The 27,954-nt window shown below is 42.5% G+C and overlaps 3 protein-coding genes and 1 long non-coding RNA gene across 13 annotated transcripts in view; 3 read left to right on the top strand and 1 right to left on the bottom strand.

Moving 5' to 3' along the window:
• The window catches only part of col27a1b (collagen, type XXVII, alpha 1b), a 107,035-nt gene extending 98,473 nt beyond the window's left edge, over nucleotides 1–8,562 (top strand). For all 3 annotated transcript variants that reach the window (XM_023807930.2, XM_023807931.2, XM_023807929.2), the window contains exons 51-61: nucleotides 2,262–2,324; nucleotides 2,558–2,611; nucleotides 2,694–2,729; nucleotides 2,921–2,938; nucleotides 3,140–3,175; nucleotides 3,412–3,438; nucleotides 4,014–4,079; nucleotides 4,358–4,529; nucleotides 4,683–4,792; nucleotides 5,360–5,578; nucleotides 6,455–8,562. In XM_023807930.2, the coding sequence (XP_023663698.2) occupies nucleotides 2,262–2,324; nucleotides 2,558–2,611; nucleotides 2,694–2,729; nucleotides 2,921–2,938; nucleotides 3,140–3,175; nucleotides 3,412–3,438; nucleotides 4,014–4,079; nucleotides 4,358–4,529; nucleotides 4,683–4,792; nucleotides 5,360–5,578; nucleotides 6,455–6,601 (948 nt within the window). In that variant the 3' untranslated portion in view covers nucleotides 6,602–8,562. The remainder of the gene's footprint in view (nucleotides 1–2,261; nucleotides 2,325–2,557; nucleotides 2,612–2,693; nucleotides 2,730–2,920; nucleotides 2,939–3,139; nucleotides 3,176–3,411; nucleotides 3,439–4,013; nucleotides 4,080–4,357; nucleotides 4,530–4,682; nucleotides 4,793–5,359; nucleotides 5,579–6,454) is intronic.
• Nucleotides 120–11,024, bottom strand: LOC111841849 (uncharacterized). Of its 3 annotated transcripts, none has more exons than XR_011992408.1 (6): nucleotides 10,886–11,024; nucleotides 7,330–7,580; nucleotides 5,965–6,336; nucleotides 4,436–5,595; nucleotides 4,111–4,264; nucleotides 120–1,295 (listed from the first exon to the last, which is right to left on the bottom strand). It is a non-coding gene; the product is annotated as an uncharacterized lncRNA (long non-coding RNA). The 3 variants fall into 3 exon arrangements; XR_002837779.2 differs by lacking the exon at nucleotides 5,965–6,336 and having other exon boundaries at nucleotides 4,436–4,626; nucleotides 5,333–5,595; XR_011992407.1 differs by lacking the exon at nucleotides 5,965–6,336.
• A 114-nt stretch (nucleotides 11,025–11,138) lies between these two features.
• The window catches only part of cdk5rap2 (CDK5 regulatory subunit associated protein 2), a 42,856-nt gene continuing 26,040 nt past the window's right edge, over nucleotides 11,139–27,954 (top strand). For 2 of the 6 annotated variants that reach the window (XM_023807903.2, XM_023807900.2), the window contains exons 1-22: nucleotides 11,139–11,346; nucleotides 15,484–15,548; nucleotides 16,451–16,515; nucleotides 17,374–17,481; nucleotides 18,024–18,100; nucleotides 18,230–18,353; nucleotides 18,590–18,756; nucleotides 18,900–19,056; nucleotides 19,600–19,665; nucleotides 23,683–23,817; nucleotides 23,913–24,032; nucleotides 24,124–24,216; nucleotides 24,383–24,601; nucleotides 24,848–25,018; nucleotides 25,101–25,211; nucleotides 25,787–25,924; nucleotides 26,019–26,198; nucleotides 26,280–26,468; nucleotides 26,566–26,757; nucleotides 27,085–27,217; nucleotides 27,329–27,465; nucleotides 27,600–27,716. In XM_023807903.2, the coding sequence (XP_023663671.2) occupies nucleotides 11,294–11,346; nucleotides 15,484–15,548; nucleotides 16,451–16,515; nucleotides 17,374–17,481; nucleotides 18,024–18,100; nucleotides 18,230–18,353; nucleotides 18,590–18,756; nucleotides 18,900–19,056; nucleotides 19,600–19,665; nucleotides 23,683–23,817; nucleotides 23,913–24,032; nucleotides 24,124–24,216; nucleotides 24,383–24,601; nucleotides 24,848–25,018; nucleotides 25,101–25,211; nucleotides 25,787–25,924; nucleotides 26,019–26,198; nucleotides 26,280–26,468; nucleotides 26,566–26,757; nucleotides 27,085–27,217; nucleotides 27,329–27,465; nucleotides 27,600–27,716 (2,817 nt within the window). In that variant the 5' untranslated portion in view covers nucleotides 11,139–11,293. Of the gene's footprint in view, nucleotides 11,347–12,046; nucleotides 12,074–12,220; nucleotides 12,248–14,960; nucleotides 15,259–15,483; nucleotides 15,549–16,450; nucleotides 16,516–17,373; nucleotides 17,482–18,023; nucleotides 18,101–18,229; nucleotides 18,354–18,589; nucleotides 18,757–18,899; nucleotides 19,057–19,599; nucleotides 19,666–23,682; nucleotides 23,818–23,912; nucleotides 24,033–24,123; nucleotides 24,217–24,382; nucleotides 24,602–24,847; nucleotides 25,019–25,100; nucleotides 25,212–25,786; nucleotides 25,925–26,018; nucleotides 26,199–26,279; nucleotides 26,469–26,565; nucleotides 26,758–27,084; nucleotides 27,218–27,328; nucleotides 27,466–27,599; nucleotides 27,717–27,954 lie in introns of those variants that run through there. The other 4 variants (XM_072714536.1, XM_072714535.1, XM_023807902.2 and 1 more) reach the window with 4 other exon arrangements.
• On the top strand, nucleotides 20,565–23,594 carry LOC140592121 (uncharacterized). Its single transcript, XM_072714537.1, has one exon. The coding sequence runs from the start codon at nucleotides 22,465–22,467 to the stop codon at nucleotides 23,521–23,523; it is 1,059 nt and encodes a 352-aa protein (XP_072570638.1). The 5' UTR covers nucleotides 20,565–22,464; the 3' UTR covers nucleotides 23,524–23,594.

Raw genomic sequence — 27,954 nt, 5'->3', positions numbered from 1 at the left:
GCGTGGAGAACGAGTGATTAAGGGGTGCAGTGAAACATTACACAGACAGGACCATCTTTTTCTTCATTGCTCTGGTACCTGGGCATCTCTGGGTTTTTAATGAAGACACATTTCCCTGCTAGCCTGAAAAGTTCCATTTATTTTGAAATGGTTTTTGTTTGATGGCAAGTTTTTATCCCTGAGGATTAAACAATGTTAGTGTCTACGGTGCCAATGAATTTTAGAATGCCACCCTCAGGGAAAACATTTCTACTTTTCTCTATTTCTTTTATGTTAAAAGACAAAATGAAACTACACAAGGATACAAAATTGAATCCAGGTCAGTGGCTGGCGGCCTTGGCAATCCTGCTTTACTGCAGTGGCCAGCTTTGCTAGGAGACCCAAACTCCTCATCATGCCTCTGTACAAAAATGAGAGCAAGTACTCGCAGAAGCTGTACTGTATACTTTAAGCAATTTCTGACATATTTATTTTATTTATATATAGTTGGTTGGTAGTTCTCCACTAGTAGAAATGAAGGCTCCATATATACATAAAGCAGAATAACAAAACTACTTTGTTACAAAGTGATGGAAGCACACATATTTAATCATGTGATTTTATATAAAAACTTAATGTATCTTTAAAACCTATACTGGATGCGCAATTACGGAAGATGAATGGATGCCCATAAACTAAAATATATCACAGATATATGTCAATAACACCGGCCGACATTAAAAAAAATTTTGTGAGGTGATTCAACAAAATCAAGTGCATGTTCTACAGTTTTTTATGTAGTTTCAGAATATGGCTTCCAATTTGCCGCCACACGTCTGGTTTTGTCACAATTTACAATTAAAGTTCAACATAAATTATAGCAAATGTTACATTAAAGAAACAATTCATAGTGTCTTTGCTGGTCACTTAGCACCACAAAACTGTTACCGGTATGATTTTCTTGTGTATGAAGCATCAGGATTTTGTCTGTACAATAATCAGCCATCATATTTACATTCCAGCGTCCTTGGTATCTTGGTGAAATCTCTCACTTTGCTCCTCACTATACTCACCCAAATTTTCAGGAAAGTAATCAAGGAAATGCTACATCCAAGATCTTGAAAATGACATATCATATCCTTGACGTGAACCTCATAGTCAGATGACTTCTTGTTTCCGAGAAATCCATCAACGACTTCAATGAATTCTTCCCAGGCTTGCCTCTCCACTGTCACCATTTTGGCTGCAAATACACTGTCTTTCAGCAACCTTCTTATCTGTGGTCCATCTTCCGGTACGGAAAGCGGACCACAGTTCTGCATACAAAGGTCGGGCATCAGTGGACCTGGAGCAGCATACCTGTAACTTTATATAACTGCAAGCTGCCTGTAAACCCTGCTGACTAGTTTGCACAAAAAATGAGTCTATGACATTTTACATGACTAGTATCAAAATTACATTATTAGGTATACAATATTTTTGTATATGAAAAAAAGTCGAAATTACAGAAAAACTAGATGTGCTGGAGCAAAACTAAATATACTAAAAATGTTTGTTTATGAAGGGTGTTTGAAAAATGTCATTTGATATTATTCACCAAATTTGATGTCGGCTAGTGTAATCAATGTATGCCTATTTTATATTTCTAAAAGGAATCTGCAGTAAGAAATTCTTCTTTTGTTTCCTGGAATATTTACCACATTTAGTATAGGTGGCACTTTTGAACACGAGGAGATATAAACTATTACTGCTTAAATTATTTTTTGTTTGTTTGTTTAGACTATTTTTTGTCATAATAAATTCATGAGAAAGCCTGTCAAAAGAAGCTGGAATGAGAATAGAGAATAACCCTCTCTGTTAAATATAATTTCTATGTCAGTATAACAGTTATTAAAAGGATTACACTAATGTCAAATTACTATTAATATATAAGGGTGTTTTTTTAGTAAATAAAAATAATAAAGAAAATAAAGACAGCTGTGTTCAATGGGCAATCCTGTTTCCTTTTAACAAGTAGCATATACCCTGTGATGAATTAAATGAACTAATTAAAATAACTTTTTCAGTGGCCTGCTTAAATATTGCTGAAAAGTGGCATATTTTATTCCAAAATACACTTCTACAGGTATTGGCTTCAGATTTTCATGCCTAAATAAAGTTTTTATTATACAAAACAAAAGAGGTCTACACGCGCAACGGAACGTTTCCCACATCGTGTGGTTGCCTGTTGAGATAAACAGTTGTTCTTCTTCACCTGACTAATGTTGCTATACTGTTTCTAGGGGCCTCCTGGGGACGTGGGACCGGTAGGAATACAGGGACCCAGGGGTCCACAGGGTTTGATGGTGAGCAAGAATGCGTACTTCTGGAAGGGTGCAAAAATGATCTGAGCGGCATGTAGCATGTCAGCTAAAGAATCTCTGTGGATTATGAGCCCTGTTGTTGTAGCTCAACCAGCAGAGCATTGTGTTAACAATATAAAGGTGTAGGGTCATATTTCCATGACGATTTGCATGTGATAAGCCTGGAAAACGATACTACGTACTAGGGTGACCCAATCTTCCTCCTCCATTTTTAGGGGAAGCAAGGTGTCATAGGTCCAACTGGAATAATTGGGCCCAGTGGAACTCCAGTAGGTATCTCACACACATCCATTCAGGTAGCTAATATAGATATATATGTAAATTGTAAATATAATTCTGTTTTTCTTTTAGGGACCTAAGGGAGACAAAGGCAGTCGAGGGGAGATGGTCAGTATATCTATGATTCTGCTGCCTTATCAATAGCAGTAGTGTATAGTGTACTATATTAGCGGATTAAGGGAAGATTTATTGATGGCCTCTGAGTTCAAATATTTGCATCACAGTTTGCATAATTAACATTGGATTACGACAGTAATGCAGGGGTGTTTAAATCTATTGCGTTTTATTCTACTCAACAGGGTGTTCAAGGTCCAAAGGTATGTTTTGTTCCTAATATTATTAACTAATTATGAATTTATTGTTAAGTAAATATGTATTAAATGTTCAAGGGTGATGTATAAAGCACAGGCTTCTTTGGTTAAGGTTATACTATAAATAGATTAGAGAATTATTTAAGGTGGTCTCAATTTACATTATGGATGTTCATTGAAGTATATTTTTATTGTAAATGACTGTAGGGGCCTCCTGGACCACGTGGCCCCCCCGGACCTCCAGTAAGTTCTCTGACCTCCTTAAATGTCCATTATCTGTGCATACAATATGGAAGCTTTTGATTGATATATTAGCCTGTTCCCAATGTGAAAGTCAGTCTTTGTAACGATGGGCTTGCGGTTTGTAAGGATTAGTCGTTAGCCATAAAATAGTTCAGTGACAAAATGACTTTTAGAGCTTGTCACCAAGTCTGTTGCATGAAATGTTTTGTAATCATTGTGTTTTCGTTGATATTAAGGGCCGCCCAGGAGTACCCCTGGCATTCGTAAGTTCCTGTCCTTTATGGCATTCATATCCCTGTTTATATCAGTACAGCTACTGGCTGTTGTATTGTTAGCAGTAGAAAATAGATTTTCTTCCAAATTCATTTAAAATTGCAATTAAAAATGTAAATCAGGGGTGGGCAAACTTATGTGCAAAGGGCTGGTGTGTATGGAGGTTTTTGGGATAACCTGTAGGTCAGCTGTTCAAACCCAGATTGACTCTTCAGCCAATCAGTCCTCTAATTAATAATCTAATTAGTAAATTGCAGCAAAAACCCACACACACAACGGCCCTTTCTGGATAAGATTGCACACCCCTGATGTAAAGCAACATTGCAGGAAATAAAAGCTGTGAAATATGCAATATAGCCAGCTGTAGTCCTGTCTTTCTTTACTCAAGTTTACACAAAGCTTTCCTGCTAATAGAAATATGTACCTAAAAAGATGTAGTACTACAGATAGTACTAAGTACTTTAAATGCATTTAGTAATCAAATCAGACACATTGTTATTGTGATGTTTTGTAATATTATAATATGTGCAGTATGTTTGCATTGTGTCATTTTTATGTTACTCAGGAACATGAAACTCTTGAGGCTGCATTTCAAGTGTTCATCGAAACAAACACTGCACTCAGGAAAGAGGTACGTTTAATGATTGCTGCAGTTACTGTACCTTCTCAAGTTCGGATTTGGGGAGGTGTTCCTATTGCAAGCCGCATCTGGCAAAGAAACTAACAGATGATTTCTTTATGAAAAGATATGACTGCTCATTATCTGTAATTATGTGCTTGGGTTGTACGAAGCTTTGGTAGGGATGAAATTGGGGCCTGTTGAATAAGGGTTATATCAGTCTACAATAGCTGAAAAGGTTGCCTCTACGACACGTAAAGCACTGCGATGTCTGTCTGTTCTCCATCCAGCAAAATCACCAGGGTATGGACCTTCCCATGCTGGACCAGGGAACAGAGATCTTTAAGACCCTCCACTACCTCACTAACCTGGTGCATAGACTGAAGAATCCAGCAGGCACCCACGACAATCCCGCCCGTATCTGTCGAGACCTCAAGGACTGTGAGCAAAGGCAGAACGATGGTGCGTCTGGCTCTCTCTCTAACTGCCCTGCACTATTGCTGTACAGCTCATCTACACAACACAGCTTTAGAGTCCATGTTTGCACATTTTGGGCTGCCTATATGGAACAGAAGACATGTATGCATGCAAAGTGTCTGTTGTTTAATATCTCAGGTACTTACTGGGTGGATCCAAATCTGGGATGTGCCTCAGATGCCATCGAAGTCACCTGCAATTTTACTAGTGGTGGACAGACCTGTTTGAGACCACTGACTGTTTCAAAGGTAGTATTTTTTTTTTGATGAATGAATTGTCCTTAAAAATACAGATGCTCTTTGCTTTACAATGGTTTGACTTATGATATTTTGGTTTCCCGATGTTGCGATAGCAATGCGCATTCAGTAGTCACCAAACTGTGAACTCTGATCCCAGGCCAGCGATACGCCGTACCATACTTTCTACGGATGCCGGGCGATGGCTGAATCCACGTAGCCACATTCCCAGTCTCTGAAGCGATCACGAGCGTAAACATCTCATACAGTGTTTAACACTGTTTTTTTTTTCAAATTCAAATATATACAAATAAACCTGTATTCATTTATTTACTTTCCGATCACTGTCATTTAGTCAGTTGCAGTATTTACTTACTCAGTGACAGTAGTTATTTATTTATTTATCATATCATATTGATATTCTACTTGAGATATTTTCTACCTACATTGGGTTCATCGAAACATATCCCCATCGTAAGTCAAGGAGCACCTGTATATCAGTTTCAACATGCTATCCACATACCATGATGGTCAATCTAACTGCTCATTTACCTGATTTCATTATTCGTGGACATGAAGTTGGAGATCGCTGCGGGCCGAGTCCAGATAAACTTTCTGCACCTGCTGAGTTCTGAGGCCATACAGCACATTACCATCCACTGCCTGAATATGCCAGTGTGGAGATCTGGTGCTTCTGAAGAACCTTCCCAGAATTCTGTGCGTTTTAAGGCTTGGAATGGCCAGACCAATGATGTAGGCGGGGCAGTGAGACCCGAAGTTCTCCAAGACGATTGCTGGGTATGTCTGATTTTCTCCTAAGTGTCCATTTGGGGAAACAAGCAAACAAACAAACAAACAAATAAATAAATCATTTTTTGTGTGAGTGTGTGTTAAAATTTTTTCTGTGTATTTGGTTACATTAGAAATAATTCACAAATTAATTTAAGAAACACAAGGCAAAAAAGTACATTCTGGACTGTTATTCAATCTCATGTAATAACATTACCCTCTGTACCAACAATGTACAGCATGCTGCATATAATTTTTGCCAGGTATTCAACAGAACTGCTTTAACCGAAACTCTTTAAACACCACTTAAAAGAATATTGTGGAGTTCTGGGGTCTTCTAATAGTAACTGGAGTGACTAGTGGCCTGTGCCGTGGGTTGCACTGTTTCCTTGTACCTCTGGGGTTGGGGGTTTTAAATCCCACCGTTGGTTGCATGCTGTTTGGGTTTCCTCCGGATAATCTGGTTCCCTTACACAGGCAGGCACATTGGCGTTTCTGAATTACCCATAATGAGGGAGTGTGGGTGTGTGTGCACCCTGTGACGGACTGGCATGCCGGTCAGGCTGCGCTCTGCCCTGTAATGGACTGGCATGCCGGTCAGGCTGCGCTCTGCCCTGTGACGGACTGGCATGCCGGTCAGGCTGCGCTCTGCCCTGTGATGGACTGGGCAGATTCACCAGGCTCCTCACGGCCCTCTAGTGGCTGAGCAATCAGAAGATGGATGAATGAAGTAGCATTGTCCTTTCTTCTGTTTTCGATATATAAGCCTAAATGGGAAAGCTTAATAGCTATATGGAATCATGCAGCAGCTTGCCCAAACTCCAATACCAGAACGATACCTCCAACCATCTGCGATCTTTATAACAATGTCGCTCTCCCTTTCAGATTAAAGATGGACGCTGGCATCAGACCCGTTTTGCATTCCGTACCCAAGACCCCAATCTGCTCCCCATTGTAAAAGTGTACAATCTGCCAGATACCAAGCCTGGGACACACTACCACCTGGAGGTAGGACCTGTCTGCTTCCTGTAGGAGGCTGTGACAAGGCAGAGCTCCTCTCCCTGGGCCAAGAGGAAGTAGGAGCCCCCCAAGGGAAAAAAAAATCCTCCTTCTGCTTTTCAGCATTCTCTGACACCCCGTCAAGTAGACATGTGGCCCGGGTGATGGGGCACCGGGGCGATTTCTGAGGAATCGGGATTTTCTGAGGAATCGGGATTTCTCGCACATGGGTGGCATTGTGGAAATGAAGTTCATGTGCATTTCAGGAACTTTTCTCTTTTGTTCAGACAAGTCCTGGACGTCACAGATAGTTGGAGGAAAATCTGCCAAATAATCTTTGTTGGACAATATGATAACTTATTTGTATCATGTATTTTAAGTACCAAGGATCTACATCTTATTAAAGAGAGGAATTAAAGTAACTGGGAACAGCTGTACATGTCTGTACATATATAGTTATCCCTATTACAAAACTTTTCACATTTATATCTTGTGTAAAAAAAATCTTCAAGTGCAATAGAAATGAAAGAAGAGTCTTGATATTTTTTTTTTTTGGCAATTATTTTTCTAGGCGATTCAGGGGTACTATTCCATTGATGTATGTGTTGTCCTCCAAGTCTAGCTCTTGTTCCTATCCTTTACATGGAGGTCTAGCAGTATTTGTGTAGACTGGTGAAGTTAATGGCTGCCTGTTTGTGATCTCATTACACATGTACCCACATGGGCCATGGACAGGTAAATTCACCCGTGTCTCTCCATACCTGGTGTGTACTTGCGTGCTTAAAGGCTTGGGAGATGCAGGGACGGATATGTCCTACTAGCTCTTGAGAAGGCATCATCAAAGCATCTAAGGGAGCTTGCTAGCCTGCCCGAGCTAGTCACGCCCCAGGCCTCTCAGCATCCACATCTTCCTGGTGTGGGTCTTTGTCGCAGGACAGCATATGTGGGTCTGGGCAGGTGTCATAGGATCGGTCTACCTCCCAACTCTCATCCATGGTGCTCGGGGAAAATCCTCAATAAATCAAGAAAAAAAAAACACAAAGATGTTAACCTGGTGCTCTTCCACAGCACCAGCTAACATGAAGATGAAGACTGTGGTAGGTTTGTCTTTTGGAGCCAGTTTTTGTACTGAACTATTCAGCAAAAATGGCATTCATTTAAGTGCCTACTGTATTCTAAAGGGAATATTTTTATATAAACATTTAAAAAAAAGAAAAATCATTTCAGTTAACATGTTGCATCCAAACACCTTAGGGTTCGAAAGCATTTTTAAACAACATTATTTCTGTTCTTTTGTACAAATCCCCTTATAGCTGTAATTAATATCTAAAGATATTAGTGAAAATTTAGTTTTCAATAGTAAGCTTTTTTAAAACAAATGTGTATAATTATGCAAGCTTTGTTGTATACAGTGGATCCCTTTCTAATTTAAAGTTATTTAATTGTCAAAATGTTGTAAACCTTACAAGGTTCTCTTTATTAAGGCAAGAGTTCTTTTTTAATAGCTTTATGTATCAGTTTCCCAACTGGTCTTGGAGTTTATAGATTTTTATTTTATGTGTAAATGTGGAGCTCCAGAGAACAAATTTATTTGCAATATTTTTGTTTGTTTGTTTTCCATTGTATTTTTCTATATGATAATCAAACTGTACTGTACGGGGACTGTGTTCTATGCTATTATTATGATTTTTAAAGAAAGGTATTGACGATATGTGAACGTTCCATGTCAAATTCACTAGTTAGTTGAGCTCAGAATACCTCACACTGATACACTCATTTGGGAGGAATTGGTTGCTGTTACGTGTCTTCTTTGTGAATTGACTTCTGTGTCTGTATGTGAAACATCAGCTAAAAAAAACCAAATCATCGCAATCTGAAGAAGCAGAATGATGTCATCGTTTGCCCACATTCGTTACCGCTTTCTCGTATATGCCATTTCCAATACCTGTCTTGCATTAACTATGTTCAGATGTTCAATAAATATTTGAAATCTACACCAGTACTGGAGTGTTTACTACTCTTTCATAAAAATATCACAATTCGATATTTATGTTTTGGTCCTCTGGAGGTTTATAACAGACTTTTATAAATCTGGCAATGCTATTTATCTAGTGGCATTGGATAAAAAAACAATATACAGGAAATTTAAGGGAAGGAAGTTGCATCTTTTGTAAAATAATTATTCCCACTTTGAGAATAATATGTTTTTCATCTACGGTGTAAAATAAAAAAGTGCGACCATGACCAGAGATGACCAGGACCATCGTGACCACATACTGAGGTGCTCAGGAAATCGGCTGGAAGGTGTTTTCATGTCTCTCCTTCTGTCAGCATGGTGGCTACACTAGGGGCTCTGTTTCAGCCTTCCGCTCAGCATGCAAACTTTGTGCACTGCCGCTGTGATGCATGAGGTTCCTCTGAGTAAGTCAGCTTCCTCCCACAGTCCAAAGATGTGCACTTAGGTGACCTGGTGTCCCAGAGTGTGTGAGTGTGTGTGCCCTCTGATAGGCTGGGTGAACTGGTGTTTGGCTTCTTGCCAAAGGTACTGCTCTGTCATTGGCTCCAGGTGGCCCTTCATTTTCAGTCACCTCTTATCCATTAAGATTGCAGTGAAGATAGATGGACGGATTAAAATTCAACATAGTGATTTTTTATTTTTGCATATAAGCATATGAGTGCGTTTTTGAATTCCATTTTTGGATTCTGTGCTCAGAAAAATGTTGCACATTTATCAAAAACATTACATTACTGTAAATGGAAAGATTGGCTGTACAGTATAAAACATGGCAAAACTTCTAAAGGGCTTGAGCAGGGTTTCATTTTGCTTACCAAATCGGTGATATTTTGATGGGATGGAAAGTACCCAAAACTAAGCTGTGAGAGAGTATCATGAGGGTGGCAGGGTAAGGAAAAATATTTGACCTAATATGTCTGACCTTGTCCACAAAGTGGTTGAGAAATATGCAATCGCTGTTAGAACATAAATGCAAATAGTGAAACGAAATAGAGAAGTTTAGCATCAACTGGACTCTCAATCCATAAACGAACTGAGTACAAACATAAATGTATTATGCTTTAACTTGTAGACTTTATTCAATAAAATAGAACTGAACAGGAAAGAAATCGTCTAGACGGGCTACATAAATAACCAGTGTTTGGCTGAGTTGAGTTAGCCTAGTTATCAACATGTCTACGGAAGGCTAAGGCTAAAAAATGAGATGTGCAGTAATTTATCATCAGAAAAGCAGAAGACACACCTCCTCTTAGAAGTTACGGAACTACACGATCCGACCCTGCCTTGCAATCCGCAGACAGACCCTTCTCCTCATTTAGCCAAAGGACGCAATCAGTTATAATAATAATAAATTATTTAATACCTTATGGGTATTTAGCCTATCATCATCTTGGCAACTTTAATTTGGAGCGGGGCCTCACAGGGCAGTGGTTCTTAACCTTTTTTCCACCGCGACCCAATTTTTACCATGTCAGCCCAGTCGCGACATATCGTATCACTGTACTGGTTCAAATAAAAGGTGCTTGCTAGTTTTAAAATGCTTATATTTCCAACACCGTCTCCCGACCGTTTCAGAACTTGCCGCGACCGAAAGATTGAGAATCGCCGACCTAGATGGCGGGGACCGGTGCAGACTGGTGATTATTATTAGGGTAGTAAACGCGTGTATTAATGATTCTAAGATTATTTCGGTTTCTCCTTAACAATTGTCAACAGGATTTCTGCAAAACTCGCTGTTTTTCAAGTATCGAAAATCCAATGTCCTTGTGCAGCGAAGATTGTGACAATAATTAATATCCATCCATTTTCAGAAACCAATTGTCTTATTTAAGATCGCGGAGGATCCGGAGCCTATGGCTATGGGCGAAAGGCAGGGATGCTTTACATAATTTAACATAAAAAAACTGGTTTCAGGCAGTTTTCGAGCCAGGCGGGAAGTTAATGAGGCGTGCTGGGAATTTTAATTCTGATTTGTTTACTGTTACAATGAAAAAGGAAAACACGTTGCCATTAGTTATCAACTATACCATTAAACTTTAAAAAAGAGAAATCATAAAATTATCTTCATGTCGATCAAGTTATGTATCCTGCTGAAAGCTAAACAGCAAAAAATGGCAGGATTGTTCGTAGTCAGAGTCCGATTTTTGTGTATTTCTGGAGGCCAAATCTGGATAACAACCCCTTACAGCACACACGTTATATGGATTCTTTATGAGTACCTTTTAACTTCAGGATTTAAAAAATATATATTATTTTATCAAGCAGATTTTCGCGCTGTCAGATCCCTTACAACAACTCCTTACCATAGCCGACTGAACCTGAACTATCCCATACACGGGCAACATAAAGATGAAGTGCTTCATTTTGCTGCCCCATTTATGGAGACCACTCCCCACCGCAACAAACTGGGAACCACAGGCTGCTACGCGCCACAGACGTAACCTTTTCAAAACCACTTCCAACGTCTGAAAGACATTCTGACAGCCAATCGCCGCGCAGTACTAGATTTTGTGGGCGTGTCCAATCGGCACCACCCGTGGCTTCCAACGTTGCACCGATGGCTACGTCACACATGGTAAAATGGCGGTAGTAGCAATCGCTTTGAATTTTCACCTTATGTTTTAAGCTTTGGAAAACTAACCCCAGGAAATATGCGGTACTAATTATACACGGGTACGGTCTAACTGGTAAACACATAAAATATATCAGCAATGGATTCCGTCGTGGGGGAAGATCCAACTCTACCTATAGACATGAACGGGAGGTAAGCGACAAAGCTTTTTGACACACTCCGTTAGCCAAACACAACGGTTAGGGTAATATAATTGTTACTATAAGGTTTGAATTCCTTCTTCACATTAGTGTTGTAAATGTCTTGTACGTAGGTGTATGTTTAAATCTTAACTGTTGACTTTCGGCTTCTTAAACGGAATAGCTTTACAACGTGGTAGCTATTTAGAGTCCCTGGAAACGGTACAAGGAGATTAACACTTGTTTTGAGGTCCTTTACTTACCTCTTTTAGACAGTGAACATTTAATTTTAGAAAATATTCTTACGTATCAAGTTAAAATACGTGGTTGGGATTTTTTGCGAGCTGTTTAAAAGTCGCTGTGTTAAATGTCCTATTGTATTTTTATTTTTAAAAGTAAGAGTGGGTATATAAATCGAAGCATTACACGGGTTATTAACGAATAACTTGCGTTTATTTGGATAATATTTTTCTAATTCAGAAAATTGACACGAAATGTAGATGCTGTCAAAATCCACGTATGCAGTGAATGGGAAAACAACACTGGACCACAGGCAATGTCATACTCTAAATATAGCTGACTTGTTAAGTTGTGTCGCTGCCAAAGGCTAATAAGTCAGAATAACTGGCTTGTAGCAATTCCCGTTAGTGCTCGTTAGCTCTCTACACCAATTAAATCCTTCGTTTTTTATGTTGAGAACAACTAGCGATGCTCTAAAATTAGCTTGTCTGTACTGCCAGGTAATCAGTTCATCAGGAAGCCGGATGTTCAGCCTGTCATTGTATTAGAAACTGTTCTATCAATTTAAGATTATTGGCTTTGTGCAAATATACACTATTATCTTAACAATAATAATAATGTCAGTCTTCTGTCCTTGACGGATCTAGCTAAACTATTGACGGTTCAGGAGAGAGGTAAGCCTTAGTCGTGAGAGTACGTCTTCCCCATCGTACCTGTAGGTGTAGATAATGATTAGTGATGTCTAGCATGCTGTTTTTGATATTACTGACTTTTAAATTATTTAAGTCACTTACATGCGCCTGTAGTCGCTGATTTCCGCTGATGGGGCGGATTTTGTTGCTTTGTTTAGTTGCCGCTTTAGTTTGGGAAGTATTAAAATTTTAAAACAAGCTAGTTGGCAAGTTTCCGCTTGTTCTTTACTGCCTGTTGAAATATCTGCCTAGTATGTAGTTTTTAAATAGATCCAAACATTTTAAAATATATAACTGTATGTATAACCCTACACATAATGACAAATTTTCCTTTATCTTCTATTTGAAGGATATTCCCTTTCTTTTTTCAAAGCACAAATGTCAGTGAGATGTGTTTGGAGATAAATCTAGCCCCTAACCTATGAATTTAAGAATATGCTGTTGGTATTAAAAGGCTGATCCTCATTGCATTGTCAAGCAGACAGTGGTGGTTCTGTGGCAGGTAATGCTGGGCCGTGAAGACCTTTTAAGAAATTAGTTTAGTATCATTTAACTTTTGACTCTTTTGCAAGTCTATTAAGATGGTTTGTAAATATACACTGGGTGATCAAATCAAATTTCATTACAGTTTTCCTTGCCAAATATTTTATTCACAGCCATTTGTGTGGTTTAGCTGTTCCCTCTCCATTTATACAGCTGGATATTTTAGGTACGGTGCTGAAGGATACAAACAGGACCCTTATTGTATCTGACATCAGTACCTAAGCACCATGCCCTGTAATGAACCTCAGTGTTTTGTACTGAGGAGCCAGATGGCTATTGCTGTACCTCAATGCATTAATGATAAGGGCGGTGTATGTTACCTTATCCTGAAACCTGAGATAATCGGTTCTCTATTAAGTTGTCCTAGATGTTTCTGAAGTCTTCCTCTAAATGGTTTAATGTACAATTGACACTTGGCTAATAATACTTATTCGGTGTGGTGTATGTATTGGCACAATGGCAGCACCATAGCTACCGTTGTGCGATACATGCCTTGTATTTAGGAAAAAACAAATAACGGGACACCTGCAGATGATGTTTTAATGCCTTTTCTTTTTTCTGGTTTTGTTTTGCCCTATTTTATTTAAATTTCACATGTATTCAGTCAGATAGATGCTACATATACATTTTCTGTATGCTGTAACAGGTAATTAACAGCAAGCTGTATTTATCCACAATGTAATTCATTTCACACATGCATAGACATTATATGGTCATGGAAACGTGGCCAGTCAATGTGCTTCCTTAACTGTATTGATGGCTCACATTTGACTGGTGATAACTGTAGCTCATCTGATTGGCCTGGTTAATCAGCTGCAAAGAAATTAAGCATTTTCGGAATGTTGCCTGAAAAGTTGTTCTTTTTTTCCATTCAGTCTTACTTGGGGGGGGGGGGGCACTTTTAGAATGTGATATGATGTATAGAAGGGGCAGACATATGATCTGAACATTCTTATTGTTGATATTTTCATGTGGTTGACTTAGGATCTATAGCAGGGGTGGGCAATCTTATCCGCAAAGGGCCAGTATGTATGCAGGTTTTTGGAATAACCTTTAGGTCAGTTGTTCAAACCCAGGTGTGAGGACTCTTCAGCCAATCAATTACGGTTCTCACTTTACGTGTACATATTGGTATGTTCTTTATTTTGACACCGACCCCCAACCATTGGCTGTCACGTTGGGCCTGAACATCCATAAAATTAGCTGCATAACTGCAATGCCCATCCTTTATGTCTCTTGTCCCATGACCTTCCTTCTACCACTGTCCCCCTAATTGCAGTTCCAAAGTGCACTCTGTCTGTTCTAAAAGCTTTCATGTGCTACTTTTTGTCATGCTGTCCAGTTTCTTCTACACATTACAAATGTCATTCTCACTGTACTGATGCCTTTTAGGTCCCCATTGAGAAAGTGAGGTGTGTGGCAAAGTGAAACATATAAACAGCATTGTGCAAATTGTAAAGAGAGAACTTGTCAGCTGCATGATGACCCAGTGTTTCACCAGACACTAAATGTCAGAATGAAATTGGGAAGCTCTAGTTGTGGCTTATCTGTGACCTTGATGGTTCCTGGTATGGAGAAAGGCTGAAACATTGATTTTCTATGTTCAGGCAAAGAGGGCAATTGGAAAACCAACAATCATGGTACCTTCTGGTAAAGCTTGTCAGTGTGCTAAAGGTAATTTGTGTTCTGAGATTTTGTAACAGTCTTTTCAGTTTATTTTTTTTCTTACGTTTTTTTTTTCTTAATTTGTCATTTTGAGCATTTGGAATAGAAAGCCTTGCCTTCCATTGGGGAAACTAGCTTAAGGGCCTCTGAATGGATGGTCAAAAAGCTTTGTCAGGAATGGTCAAGATGCACTAAATTGCGATAATATTCATCAATCTGTGCAGTTGTGCAGAATATTATGTTGCTGGAATTTTTTTGTGTTAATACTGGATTTAATTAAAACATTCTGAATGTAATGATTTTTATTTAGCTGCATTGGTGATCAATAACTAAAAAGTATGTAGTATTAACATTATCATTGTCCCTTTATTTTTAATTGGTAATGAATCAGATATTGCTTGTTTAGTTTGTGTTTCCTGTTAAGCTCCTGCAGTGGATTATGGGTAGAGTGCAGGAAGAGCATTAGGTGAAGCTGTCGTAGAAAAGCGGAAGGAAGTGATCGTTCTTGTGTTTGCGGAGCTAAAAGTCTGAGACAGAGGAGAATAATTTAAAAGTATTGGCGACCTTATTGCTGCTCTTGGCCTTGTGATGCTGAAAGCGCCGTCATGCAAGGGAGGAAGGATCCAAAATGGAGCTGTGCCGTATAGTGACATTGAACTGTGCGAATCTTCCTTGGCTCTCAAAGGCCTTTGATTTATAGAGATCACAATGACTGTTTGTTAAACAGTGACAGCATGCTTAGCCATTCTGCGGGACATTGACAATAAGAATTCAGCTTGTAACGGGTGTGTGAACCTTACAGGAATGTTAAATACTATTCAGAAATGTTTTTTTCTATTCAGTATATGACTTTCCTGAATTTAGTTTACAGTAACATAGTTGACTGAAATGTGTATTTACATATAAGAGGGGGAACTTATTTCAGTGCATTGTTTATTCTGTGGTCAACCAAATGGTAATGAGTTAATTTAAGCAGGTTGAAAGTTAATGACGCAATCATATTGTTTCAGCACTGGCTTGTCCAGACTCGACGAGATGGCAGACGACGGACATCTTCCTGTGGACAGCATGGCAGGTAGAGATGTTTGTCTATCACTAGATTCCGTTTGCCTGTGGTTTAGTAATATACCTGCAATGACGACATGCAGCATTGGCTTAAATCAGACTTTCAGTTTTTAGTTATTAGTTCTCTTTGTATATTGTAAATGTGAATGAAATCATAATGCTTGTCTTTCTATCTAGTCTTGCCGTTTTCTGTTTCCGCTTTTGTGCTGCATTGTCATACAAACCGTGGTTTTATTGTTTTCAAAAGCCAGAAGCATGCCTGTATGAAAAACCAGCTGCTTATTTCTGTACGGCATGTGTCTGAGGTATCCTGAACGGTCCGCTGTCTTGTTGGCAACTGACAGTGAAGCTGTAATAAGCTAAATTAAGAAAAGTTCTTCAGATTAATAAAATCCTCCACCCTTTCAGTTTTCATTCTAGCTTTGTGATAACGTGGATGCATCTAAATTCTGAAATATTATACTACGTGTTTTTAATGTGACTACTTTACATTTAGTGGCTACATGCTTTAACGTGACTGATAAATGAACCACATTTTGCATGGTTGCTGTTCTTTGTTTCAGTTCTTAACTGTCCCTGTATGTATTACTGCAAATGTGGTTCTGGTAGCTTATTAGTTTGGACTTAAATTTATGCCACTTTGTCAGCTCAAGATGGTGTTAGTGTATGTAATTGGAAGTAGTTTCTATGGCTTCTTCAAAGTGTTATGTGGGCAGCACATGTTAAATTTGGGTGATATGGTGTATATCTGTATCATTAATCTTACATTTGGAAGTGTAGTCTGTTCTGAATGTTTCTGCCTAATTCTAATGTACTAAGTAAAGTTAAATAATTAAGCAACGGTGAGTGTCAATGTATGTAACTGAAGAAGGTTTAATTATTTTTTTTATTTCATATTCTCTTTCTTCCTAGAACTCGTGTTTCCAGGAGAGCGAGTGTCGCCAGTTAAAGCTCACACCATGAAAGATTATGAAAATGTAAGTGAATACAAGCCAAAGAAGGTTTTTTTGTCTTTCAAAACTGAAACCAAAAGTTGGTAGCAGTTGTTGGTATGTATTGTTTTTTTGCCAGTTAAAATTGGCCTAACTCCCTTAGACTGGGTAGTAAACAGCTCACCAGTATGCAGAAACCAAACAGTGTTGCGTGACTCACTAAGGAGATATTTCTAAAGAGATTTCTTGCCTTGAATGAATTTATATGGCATATATTATATATTTATATTTATTATATATTATATATTTATTTTGCATAGCATGGTATACTAGTCTTTACCTTTTATTAATTTTTAATAGTTAAATGCGAAGAAGAAAGTTAATCCTGCCTTCACTGAATCAGTTCCTTGTTTGTCATTCTGTGGCATAATAAGCTCACATGCTGCCCTTTAGGTCACATTTATGAGCATGTTCATAGCTTGATTGATGTCTCAGTAGATCCATTTTTCTCCCTTTGTCTGTCACTTTGCTGCATGATGTCAGTCTCAGTTGTGGGTTGGTCTTGTGGAGTGGGGCTGTCACCCAGCAGCCCAGATGTGGCCTCTAAAATCAGCCAGAGAACAATGGTACACAGTCTGCTGCCTCCATCTCCCCTCCTCCACACCAGGCAGCCTCCTGGGCCTGCAATTCATTAGCCTTCCGAGGGAGATGATGCTGAATTACGCAGCACAGGCCTGGGAATGGGACTGGACCGCACTGCACAACACGCGATGTGTTCTCCTGTAATTCGAGCTTCCACGCGGCGTGTACACTCTGGGCTGATGGGAGTTACCGTAGAAAGCCTTCTGCGTGCCAACTCAGCACTAACTCGACCAAATAAAACACACCGTTTTGTTTTTTCAGCAAATCACTAATCTGAAGAAAGAGAACTTCAACCTGAAGCTTCGCATTTACTTTATGGAAGAGCGTGCACAACAGAAATACGACTCTGCCGAGGATGTATACAAGACGGTGACTGGACATTCTCCTGAAATAATTTGCTTTCTGAACTGTATATTGTGCATAACCCATGCAGTGAAAATGCTCCCTCCAATTACTGTGCAAAAGAATAGTAAATTCTATACTTTTTCAGGATAAATTTATTGGTGTGTGTTTCCAATAAAGTTTAATATACTGCACCTATATATATACAAGTTTCCTGAATAAGCCAGGGCACACAAAATCAGCAAATTAACAGGACTAATTGGAGGGTGAAGCAGCAAACAGCCACCTTTGCTGCCAATAGCTTGGTGCACAGCTGAGATGAAAGTTAAGTTAAAATACAAAATCACATCAGACTTGAGACTTGTATGACATGCCACCACTGTCAGAAATAGTCTGACTATCCTCTTTTATCAGCTATTTACAAAAAACATCATTTTCTATTTGAGGTTAGGGAGAGAGGCTTTATATGGATACACATCATCTGTGAATTCTGTATGCCATTGCACCAGAAGACTGTGAAGTTGTACTTCTGATGTCAGAGATTATATGATCATTATGGTTTTTGTCAGAATATTGAGCTGAAGGTGGAGGTGGAGTCACTGAAGCGAGAGCTGTCAGAAAAGCAGGAGCTCCTTGTCTCGGCCTCGTAAGTGCGAAGGGCTTCCATTTCAAACCATTTAAAGTATGCAAGATGTATAATCAGACACCTTGTGGGGAGAATATGATACGTTCACATTATTGCTTAGAGGTCAGTGATGCTTTTTTTTATTTAAAGGAAAGCTGTAGAGAACTTGGCCGGGAAGGAATCGGGGGATATTCTGCGTCTGAAAGAGCAGGCCAGGAGAGAGGCGGAGCGGCTGCGAGACACTTTCAATAAGAAGCTCCAGCAGTTAGAGGAGGTAATCTGTGCTGACTACGGACACAGCTAAACGGTAGCACTGTGGGAAATGGGCTTTGCAATACCTGATATAAAAGGTCTGTCTCTTTCTTTGATGTTGCCCTAGGGCTGGGGTTGAATAATGCACCTTTTCATCTTGTAGGTGTGTGAGGTAGCCTGTGGTAATTAGGCCGCTTTGCTGCCGCGCGCGTCCTCACATCCGGCTCATCAGCTTGTTGTGGATCCTTTCTAACTCAGAGTTTGAAGGCAGCTGAAGAGGAGGCTGAGAAGATGGCAGCTGTCGCAGAGCAGGAGAAGGTGCGAAACATAGACATGGAGAAGCAGATTCTGGCATTCAGCCTGTCCAGCACCTTTACACCTGTCTCCACCCAGGATGCGCACCATGTCCTGCAGGAGAAGGATGGGTAAGACCAGCCACACGAGCGTTTGTGCTATGAAAAAGCCAGAACCGCTTAGCTAGCTGCTAAATGGTGTCTTATCACTACTGGTGTAGATTCTTTTTTTGAAAACCTTATTTTATGGTTCCCATTTCTTTTGTTTGCCATAGTATCATTGAGCAGCTGAAACTGTCCCTGAAGAACCGGGATGCAGAGGTTGCGCAGCTACAGAAGGCCATCGCTGGGGAGGGCAGAGAGAGCCAGCCTGCCTCTGTACACATGAGAGACCTGACTGAAGCCATCGCTCAGAAGGACAAGGAGCTGGAGGTGTGCGTTTGCCCTTCTGCTTTTTAAACGTTTGTACGATTTACAAAAGGTACAGAAGAGCTGAGGAAGCCATTTTGTGCTGCGTTATGGAGTGATGTTTTAAACAAAGGATAGTTTGACATTTTATTTTGACCATGCGTGAAGGACAATCATAAACAAAACACGATAGTTTAAACTGAAGGCTTAATTACTGAGGCCCTGAAACAGTGGGGGTGGCCTACTGTCCAGATCGATTAAATGTGAACACAAATGCAAAGCAAACTGCGAAAATGCATTAAGTCATTTATACTGGCTGTTTACATGGATGCCACATTGACCTGTGGGCATTTCATCACAAAGTACATCTTAAATGGTTTAGTAACTGCAGTGTGGCTTTGCTGCAGCTCATGTTAAACTAACAGAGATGATCCAATTAGTCTTTTTATATAAAATGTGTGTTTTTTTTTGCTGGATGCAAAGTATGACCTTTAGTTGAATGTCTTTTGTGATGTGGACTTTTGTTTGGATTGTTGGCTCACAGTGTTTTTTTTTTCTCCTCCAAAGACTCTCAAAGAGGAACTTGGGCGTGAGAAGGTGAAAAATGAAAGAGATCTGCAGGTTAGTTTAAAGGTATTTCATTTGTTAATCTGTGATCCAAAGTGTGTGCTGAAGGGAAATAAATGTCTGTCTGTCAGTGGGGTTGAGGAGGCCAGCAGCTGTGTGATGGGTCAGCTGGGACCCTGGGGGATGGGGCTCGTCTGCAGTGCTGAGGCCGTGTCACTGTTTCTGTAGCGCGTTGGTCTGAGGCCGTGTCACTGTTTCTGCAGCGCGTTGGCCTGAGGCCGTGTCACTGTTTCTGCAGCGCGTTGGCCTGAGGCCATGTCACTGTTTCTGCAGCGCGTTGGCCTGAGGCCGTGTCACTGTTTCTGCAGCGCGTTGGCCTGAGGCCGTGTCACTGTTTCTGCAGCGCGTTGGCCTGAGGCCGTGTCACTGTTTCTGCAGCGCGTTGGCCTGAGGCCGTGTCACTGTTTCTGCAGCGCGTTGGTCTGAGGCCGTGTCACTGTTTCTGCAGCGCGTTGGCCTGAGGCCGTGTCACTGTTTCTGCAGCGCGTTGGCCTGAGGCCGTGTCACTGTTTCTGCAGCATGTTGGCCTGAGGCCGTGTCACTGTTTCTGTAGCGCGTTGGCCTGAGGCCGTGTCACTGTTTCTGTAGCGCGTTGGTCTGAGGCCGTGTCACTGTTTCTGCAGCGCGTTGGTCTGAGGCCGTGTCACTGCCTCTGCAGCGCGTTGGCCTGAGGCCGTGTCACTGTTTCTGCAGCGCTTTGGCCTGAGGCCGTGTCACTGTTTCTGCAGCGCGTTGGTCTGAGGCCGTGTCACTGTTTCTGTAGCGCGTTGGCCTGAGGCCGTGTCACTGTTTCTGCAGCGCGTTGGTCTGAGGCCGTGTCACTGTTTCTGCAGCATGTTGGCCTGAGGCCGTGTCACTGCCTCTGTAGCGCGTTGGTCTGAGGCCGTGTCACTGCCTCTGTAGCGCTTTGGCCTGAGGCCGTGTCACTGTTTCTGCAGCGCGTTGGCCTGAGGCTGTCAGTATCAAGAGCTTTTTAATATCTTTTGCCCTTGTAGCTGCTAAATACACTCATTATTATAAGGTTGTCTGCCTGCTACCTTAGAATCTCCATTGAATAAGTGTTTGGGAAAACAGTTAGGCTAGAATTCTGTGGTGATTGATGGTGCCAATGTGTGTTCGTGCTCATTGAGCCTGTTGGGACCAGTATTATTATCGTAAACTGAAACAAAAACGGACGCTAAATAAAAGAGAATAATCCGTGAACTGAAGTAAAAATGAAAACTACATTTACCAAAAAAAAACTTTAATTAGCAAAAAAGTACCCCCACACCACCAATAATAATAATATATAATAATAAGCCCCAATGTCTTTTTACCTAGTTTATCCACAATATCTCCTCTTTTAAAAGTTGCTTTGCACGTGCTCTGCTAACCGAATTTAATAAATATAAGGATATGCCTATTTTAAACACATTACTTTTGGGTATGACAGTGCACATCTCATTATTTTTTCAGAAATATTACTAATCTGCTTATCAAATTGTGGGTGAAAATATTGTTTGTATAGTGCCAAAAAGCCGCCGTCCATTATCTGCAATAACATATGGTTTGTTGTTACAATAAAATTCTTGAATTTGATTTTTCTGGTGGAAAATTAATTGTTTGATCGAAAATTGTATAACAGTCTATAGATTAATCCATAGAAAAATAGTCGTTAGTGGCAGCCCTACTGTTCAGCTTCTCTTGCATTCGTGTGTTTGTCACTATTTCTTGTGTAATCCCCTTCACAATGACACAACAGTCATCCGAGGAATATCTACTGATAACAAATTTGAAAAACGGAACACATGCAACAACCTCTTTTTCTGTTCAGCATGAACCATGTTTGTTTATATGCTGCCAGAGGCTCTGTGTTCCTCAACTTGGTATAAAAGACAGCTGTGCCCATGTGTGAATGCCTCTGCTTGCCAGGGAGCTGTGTCTCGGAAGCTGTGTTCCTCTGCTCGCTCTGAAAGGAGGCTGTGTTCTTGTGTGCGTGCCTCTGCTGGCCAGGGAGCCATGTTTTGGAACCTGTGTCTCAGATTGAGTAGAAGACATAGCATCTACTCCCCTCATCAAAATCACTGGTGTAAAAGAAAATGAAAGAAGTCATATAAAATGACCCGATGTTACATGCATTTTGAACTTCGGTGTGCCTTCACTTTTATGGTTTTGTCCTAATCTCTGTAATCCTCTTGGACCTTTCAAAGCAGTGTCTGGCAGTGAAATCACTGGGGTGTTTAAGGAGAGATTGTTGTTGAAAACTGCTGGATGTGTCCTTGCTTACAAAAAAATACTGTAGTTGAAGAGAATTTTGTAAGCAGGTTATGTGGAATGAATTATTGAAGTATTTTGAGTGGAGAGGATTGTTGGTGAAACCAGACCTTGTTATGGTAGGAATCCAAAGTCACATTTTTATGCAGTTGTGTAAGTTTTTCAATTGAGGTCAATATGTAAATCATTCAAGTTCCATGAACAAGTTAAAATATCTTAATAAGCAAAACATAACAGATTTTATTACGTTTACTGCAGTGTTTGTGATGGGGAGATGTCAGTGCTTTGACCTACAAAGTCAAAATATTATGGCTGAAGCCAGACATGTGGCGCCATCTGATGGATGACTTACAGCTAAAGGCCATCATCTAGCCGCTTTTGCCAGTGACACGCAGTGGTCGGAAGGGGTGGCTGTGCTGTCACGAGGAGATTACAGGGGTCAGCACTGTAATGCCGAGGATTGGGTACAAGCGTACCTATCAAGCCAGTGCAACGGGATTAACGGATTTAGCGCAGGCCTCGCCCTGCTAGCTGCTCATTCTGCTTCCCACAATGTCTGGGGAGACACTGCTATCGTCCCTTCGGAGATCCCCGCGTGACACTGGGCCCGTAAGCGGGAGGGACCCCTGTCGAGTCTGCGGCAGCCTCCTCCGCGGCAGCCTCTGCCGCTGGATATTCAGCCCCTCGGGAAGGTCGAAGCTGCAGGCGGCGCTGTCCTACGTGCTGGGCTGCGAGGTGGCGCGCGACGGCCGCTGCGAGTTCCTCTGCGGCAAGTGCGCCCGCATGCTGGAGCGTGTGCTCGAGTGCCGCCTGGTCATCGGGCGCCTTCACGTGGCTCACAGGGCCCAGGAGCAGAAGCTGCAGGTGGAGAAGGAGAACCTGATACGGTGCATCGCCCACTTGTACAGGAAACACAATGAGTGCGTGATGCCGGCTGAAGGGGATGGTGCGCCCACCAAGAGCTCATCCAGGACCAGCACTGAAGCTCAAATCGCTTCAGAGGGGTCAGTTTCAGAGGAGCAGCCCTCGCCTGCAAGAAGCTGTGATGACCAGCTATCCAAGGTTGCGCTGGTATCAGAAACTGAGGCTCCAATAGGAGGCTCCAGCTCAAAGCCGACGCCTCTGCCCACCCAAAGCATGTCCATGGAGCTTGAGCTCAACAAAAGCAGCACGTCAGCCATGTATCAAGAGCGCTCCTCCTCCATTCAGTCTTTAACCTCAGAATGTTCCGAGTCCCGCTCCCTTCCTGGATCATCAGGATCTGCAGTGCAGAAGGCCAAGGGGAACGGCCCCCAACCCGCTCCTCCTGATCCCGGGGCCAGATTCGAGAGAGGGCATCTACAGGGAAGCCCTTTTACTCAGACTTCCATTATCTCCGATGTCCTCAGTCTTCTTCGAAGCATCCCGAGAAGGCCCCTCTTATCACAGCCGAAGAGTAAGATACCCATCCTTATGAGATCCTTCCCCTTGGGACCAGTGTCCGGTACTGCTTCAGCTCGGAGCCAGACGGAAACAGCCAGAAACCGGATGGCTGCAGAATGGGATCTTTTACAAGATCTGACAGATGCATTTAACGATGAGTACACAGTGCTTAAAGCTGAGGTAACCTGATCAAAAGCCCATGTGCTTCACAAGGCTGCATCTGTATTAACATGCGAGCAGTTCTGTGCCTGTGTTTGTCTTTTTATGTCTTTATAGGACCTTATTTCATTTTTACTGTGCTTTTGTTGTTTCTATCAATATTCACATTTATGCTAAATGTCCTTTCAGACCTTTGTGGAAAAACAGAATGACATCGCTAAGATGGAAGCTCTTACCAAGGAGATAACAGATGACCTGAACAGCTCCAGGGCTACCATCAAGAATCTGACCAAGACTCTGGAAGATGGAGAGAATGAAAACAAGGTGCGCCTTGCTGCAGAGAATGACGGGCGATTTGTATAGGCTGACGGTCGCCTCGTCTCATAAGACCCTAAGCGATTGTCTCGTCTGCTTCTCAGATTCTGCATGGGAAGCTAGAGGAAAGCGAGGAGGTGCTGGCCTCAGAGAAGAAGAACGCTGTGAAACGAGACAAAACAATCCAGGGCCTGAGTCTGCTCCTGAAGCAGAAGGACAAGGAGGTGACTGATTGTAGCAAAGCCTGAATAAATACTCTTTGATTCATTTCATCTCCTGACCTGTAGTGATGCCTCACCCTCCTCTGTTGAATAGATGGAGGAGCTCTGTCATGAGATTGAGGACCGTGATGCAGCCTTGGCCAAGGCCCGCGAGGCTGCTCACAAGGCCCAGATCCAGAAATACCAGGCAAGTTTGTTGATGAAGATTAAGTGAATGTGTGGGGCTTTAAAAATGTGGCTTATGATAAGCAATGTGTTTCTTCATGTAGAAAGCTTTCAGACTATATTTAGCACCCAACAACAGATTCTAATAGGGTGATCTGTGTGTGTGTCCCCCCCCACGCCCCCTCCAGGGTGCAGAGGAGCATCAGAATCTTCTGATGGATAAGCAGGCAGAGCTGGAGAAGCTACAGCTGGAACACCACGGCAAGGTGCTGGAGGCTCAGAAGCTCCAGCGAGCCCTTCGGCTTCGGGAAAAGGATGTGGGGGACATGCAGCAAGCCAAGGAGCAGCTGGAGCAGGAGCTGGAGGAGCTGCAGCAGCTGAAGAAGAAGGGAGACAAAGCTGTCAATGTGGGTGGCTTCCCGTGTCGCCGCGTGCGAGAGGTGCTCTAGAAAACCACCCCAACCATGGATCCTGTTCTGATTTAGGCCAGTCCTGCATATGGAACAACGGGCAGATAACATAGGAAAAATACCTTCCTCATTTTATAAGGGCACCTCTCCTTAAACAGAGCTTTGTGGTTTATTTGTGTTGGACTGGCAGCGAGCATTCGGACCTCGCCGTTTCTGGGCTGATCTGCGTGTTTTCCTTGGCAGGACCTCCAAAACCAGCTGAAGAAGCTGAAGGGGGAGCTGGGGGAGAGAGAGCGCGCCCAGGAGCAGCACTACCAGAGCCTCCTGAACGAGAGCCAGAGGGCACTGCAGGGCCACGAGCTCACCATCCAGCGTCTCACCTGCAGCCTCAGCGACAAGGAGCATCAGCTACAGGTGACATTTAGTAAAGAAACGGCCAGGCTAGCGGGGCTGGCTGAAAATCGGGCCCTCTGGTGACACCAGTCTCTGATTGTAGGAGTATATGAACATGATCAAAGATCAGGAGCAGAGGCGAAGCCCTGGGGGCGGCGGGGACATGCTGACCAAGCTGCGTGAACGTCTCCGGGAGAAGGAGGGTGCTCTGCAGGTGACCCTTCCCGCCACATCTAGGCGACTTCCCAAGAGGCCGGAGCTTTTGTGGTTAACACATTCTCCAATATAATACCTTTTATTTCATGTTAGCAGTGTATTTATGAAAGTGAAGTCAGTGCCTAATATTAGTTTTGTTATCTTCAGAAATGCAGGTTATGTTGCTTCAGCATGATTTTGTATTTTGAAAGATAGCAGAGACAGAAATTTTAGTTGAGATAAATATGCTTTGTGTATTGTTATGTTCATAAGCGTTATATTTGGTGAAAGTTGGTGAATTAAGTTATTTAGTTTTTTGGCAATATTCCATGGAAGTTTGCCGACATACAGGAGCAATTCGAGGATTTATTTGGGGGAGGCCATACAAGGGGCCATAATGTATACTGAGGGACCAGCCTTATTAGCCAATGATATGTTTTAAATCAGTGAGTGACAGGGGAGGGGACACTGGGGGCCAATAAGCTTTCACCTGGGGCCAGTACCCCTGTGGCTCCGCCCCTATATACACCCCTGTATACATACCTAATTTTTGTGGTTCAGTTGCCAAGGTCTATTATGTTACCTTTTCTGCAGCAAGCCCTAGATGAAAAGTTTGCTGCCATTGAAGAGAAGGACAATGAGATTCACCAGCTCCACCTGTCTTTGCGTGAAAAGGAACGGGACCTAGAAAGACTGAACAACCTTCTGTCGCACAACGAGGAGACGATTAATGTAGGTTAGGCGCTCAGCGGGCGCCTGCTCTTTCAGCGCTCTCCTCTTTCCTGGCTGGTCTCCCTTGCTGAATCCCTGCTGTCGTTCTCCCCAGAGTTTTGATTCTGTGATTAAGGAAAAAGACGTGGAGCTCCAGCACCTGGCCAACAGCTTCAAAGATCAGCAGAGGGCCAAGCAGGAGATGGAGGAGAACCTTTCTCGCACCCTTCGGGAAAAGGACGCCATCATCTCTCAGCTGCAACAAGCGCTCGAGGGAAAATCCAAGGATTTGGATGTAAGCTGGAGTGTCTCGCATATTCCATGACAGGATGTGACCAAAGCAGAGCTCCTCTTGACAGACATGCTTCATTCTCAGGAGATGAACCGCGCCCTCCTCAGCAAGACACAGAGCGGCGCCGTATCCGAGCAGCTTGGCCAGCAGCAGAAGGCGGCGGAGGCCTTGCTGGCTGAAGTCATGAAGGACCGAGAGAGATTGGTGTCGGACAACGAGAGTGCTGTGGAGGGACTTCTGAAGACCATCAGCAGCAAAGACCAGCTCCTCAAGGTACTGTGAGATGTTGCCGTCAGCTCTAATCGCTTTTCCCGAGCACAGTCAGAGCCTCGTTTCCGCTGACTGGCAGAGCGTTCTTCCTCCTTTGAAGGATTCTGCCGAGCACTATAAGCGCCTCCTGGCTGAACGTGCCCAGGAAGTGCGAGACCTGAAGGAGCAGCTCGCTGAGAAGCAGCAGCAGCTCTGCGAGGCCGAGAAGCAGAGCTCGGCGATCGCACACGCAAAGTGCCTGGTGACTGCCGAGCTTAGGGGCCTGCTGGCCGAAAAGGACACCGTGATAAATGTGAGTGTGTCCACCCCACCAGCCTTTTCCTGTTCGTCTCAAAAATCCGGCCATTATAACAGGTTCTGATGTAAGTATGAAGCTCAAAATGAGCCAGTCTGCACAATGGCTTTCTGTGCCATTGTTTGCAAACATTCACAGGCTTTACTATGCAAAATATCCTAGGCAGCCACATTTTGACTAAACTGTTATAGTTTACAGTTAGTTATGCTATAGCTACAATAATGCTTTTAAAAATAATAAAGATAAGTTGATGACTATCAAGTATAAAATGGAATGTGCTAGATGTCCTGTCTCATGACATGATCTTATTTTTTTATTTATTAGAAACTGGTGGAGAGTGGCCAGGAGAGAGAGAAGTTCTTGACAGAGCTGAGACTGACGGAGGTGACGGTGCCACAGGTGGTGGAGCTGAAACGGACCGTTCAGGTGTTACAGGAGCGTCTGCACGAGGAGGAGGGTGAGCATGCCCAGCCGGCGGTGTTTCGGCTGACGGTCAGCCGTGCCGTCCCTTTCCGAGAAGCAGCTGTAACTCGGGGTGGCCGTCCTGCTCGTCCCTCTCGCCGAACAGCTGTGCTTTTGAAGAAAAACGAAGACTCCGAGCCGGGGAAGATTGAACTGATGAAGAGCGCAGTGACTCTGAAGAAGGAGCTGGCACAGCAGACAGAAGCCCTGAACAAAGCCTTGAAGAAAAACAGTGAGCTGCAGGTGACAGTGGGTGCCCTGCCGCACTCTCGGCAGTTTGGGAGGAAAATCAAAACAAGCCTCCAGGATGAATTATAACATTGTTAAACGGCCTTTTGATTTATAGTGCACACTGAGGGGCCACTCGTCTCTTCCAGGTCCAATTGGCTGAGCTGCGGTCCACGCTGGCAGATCTGGAGAGCCGAAGTGAAGCCCAAGCCGCCAACATCGAGTCCCTAACAGCTGTGCTGCAGACAAAGGACGAGATTATCCAGGTGATAATTTACTGCTGGATCTCGACCTGCAGGGGTAATGAGTCTCTCTAAAGGTCTCGAGGATTCACATGCAGTCGAGTCGCTTTCGGGGTTCTCTGGCAAACGACGAAGTACGCTGTGGAGTGTGTGTTGTAAGTGGACGATTATGCAAGAATTCTCCAGTTGGTATTAATGTTGTGCTTTTGCTCTCTGCTGGACTAAAGCAAACGCTTAATAGATCCTTGTCTCCACAAAGATT

This window comes from Paramormyrops kingsleyae, chromosome 7, assembly GCF_048594095.1.
Source record: "Paramormyrops kingsleyae isolate MSU_618 chromosome 7, PKINGS_0.4, whole genome shotgun sequence".
Classification (NCBI taxonomy): Eukaryota; Metazoa; Chordata; class Actinopteri; order Osteoglossiformes; family Mormyridae; genus Paramormyrops; species Paramormyrops kingsleyae.
Note: the sequence above shows the minus strand (reverse complement) of the source record. Positions and strands in the feature narration are given on the sequence as shown.

Coding starts and splice junctions, on each gene's coding strand:
- LOC140592121 (XM_072714537.1), top strand. CDS start 22,465: ATGTCTGGGGAGACACTGCTATCGTCCCTTCGGAGATCCCCGCGTGAC.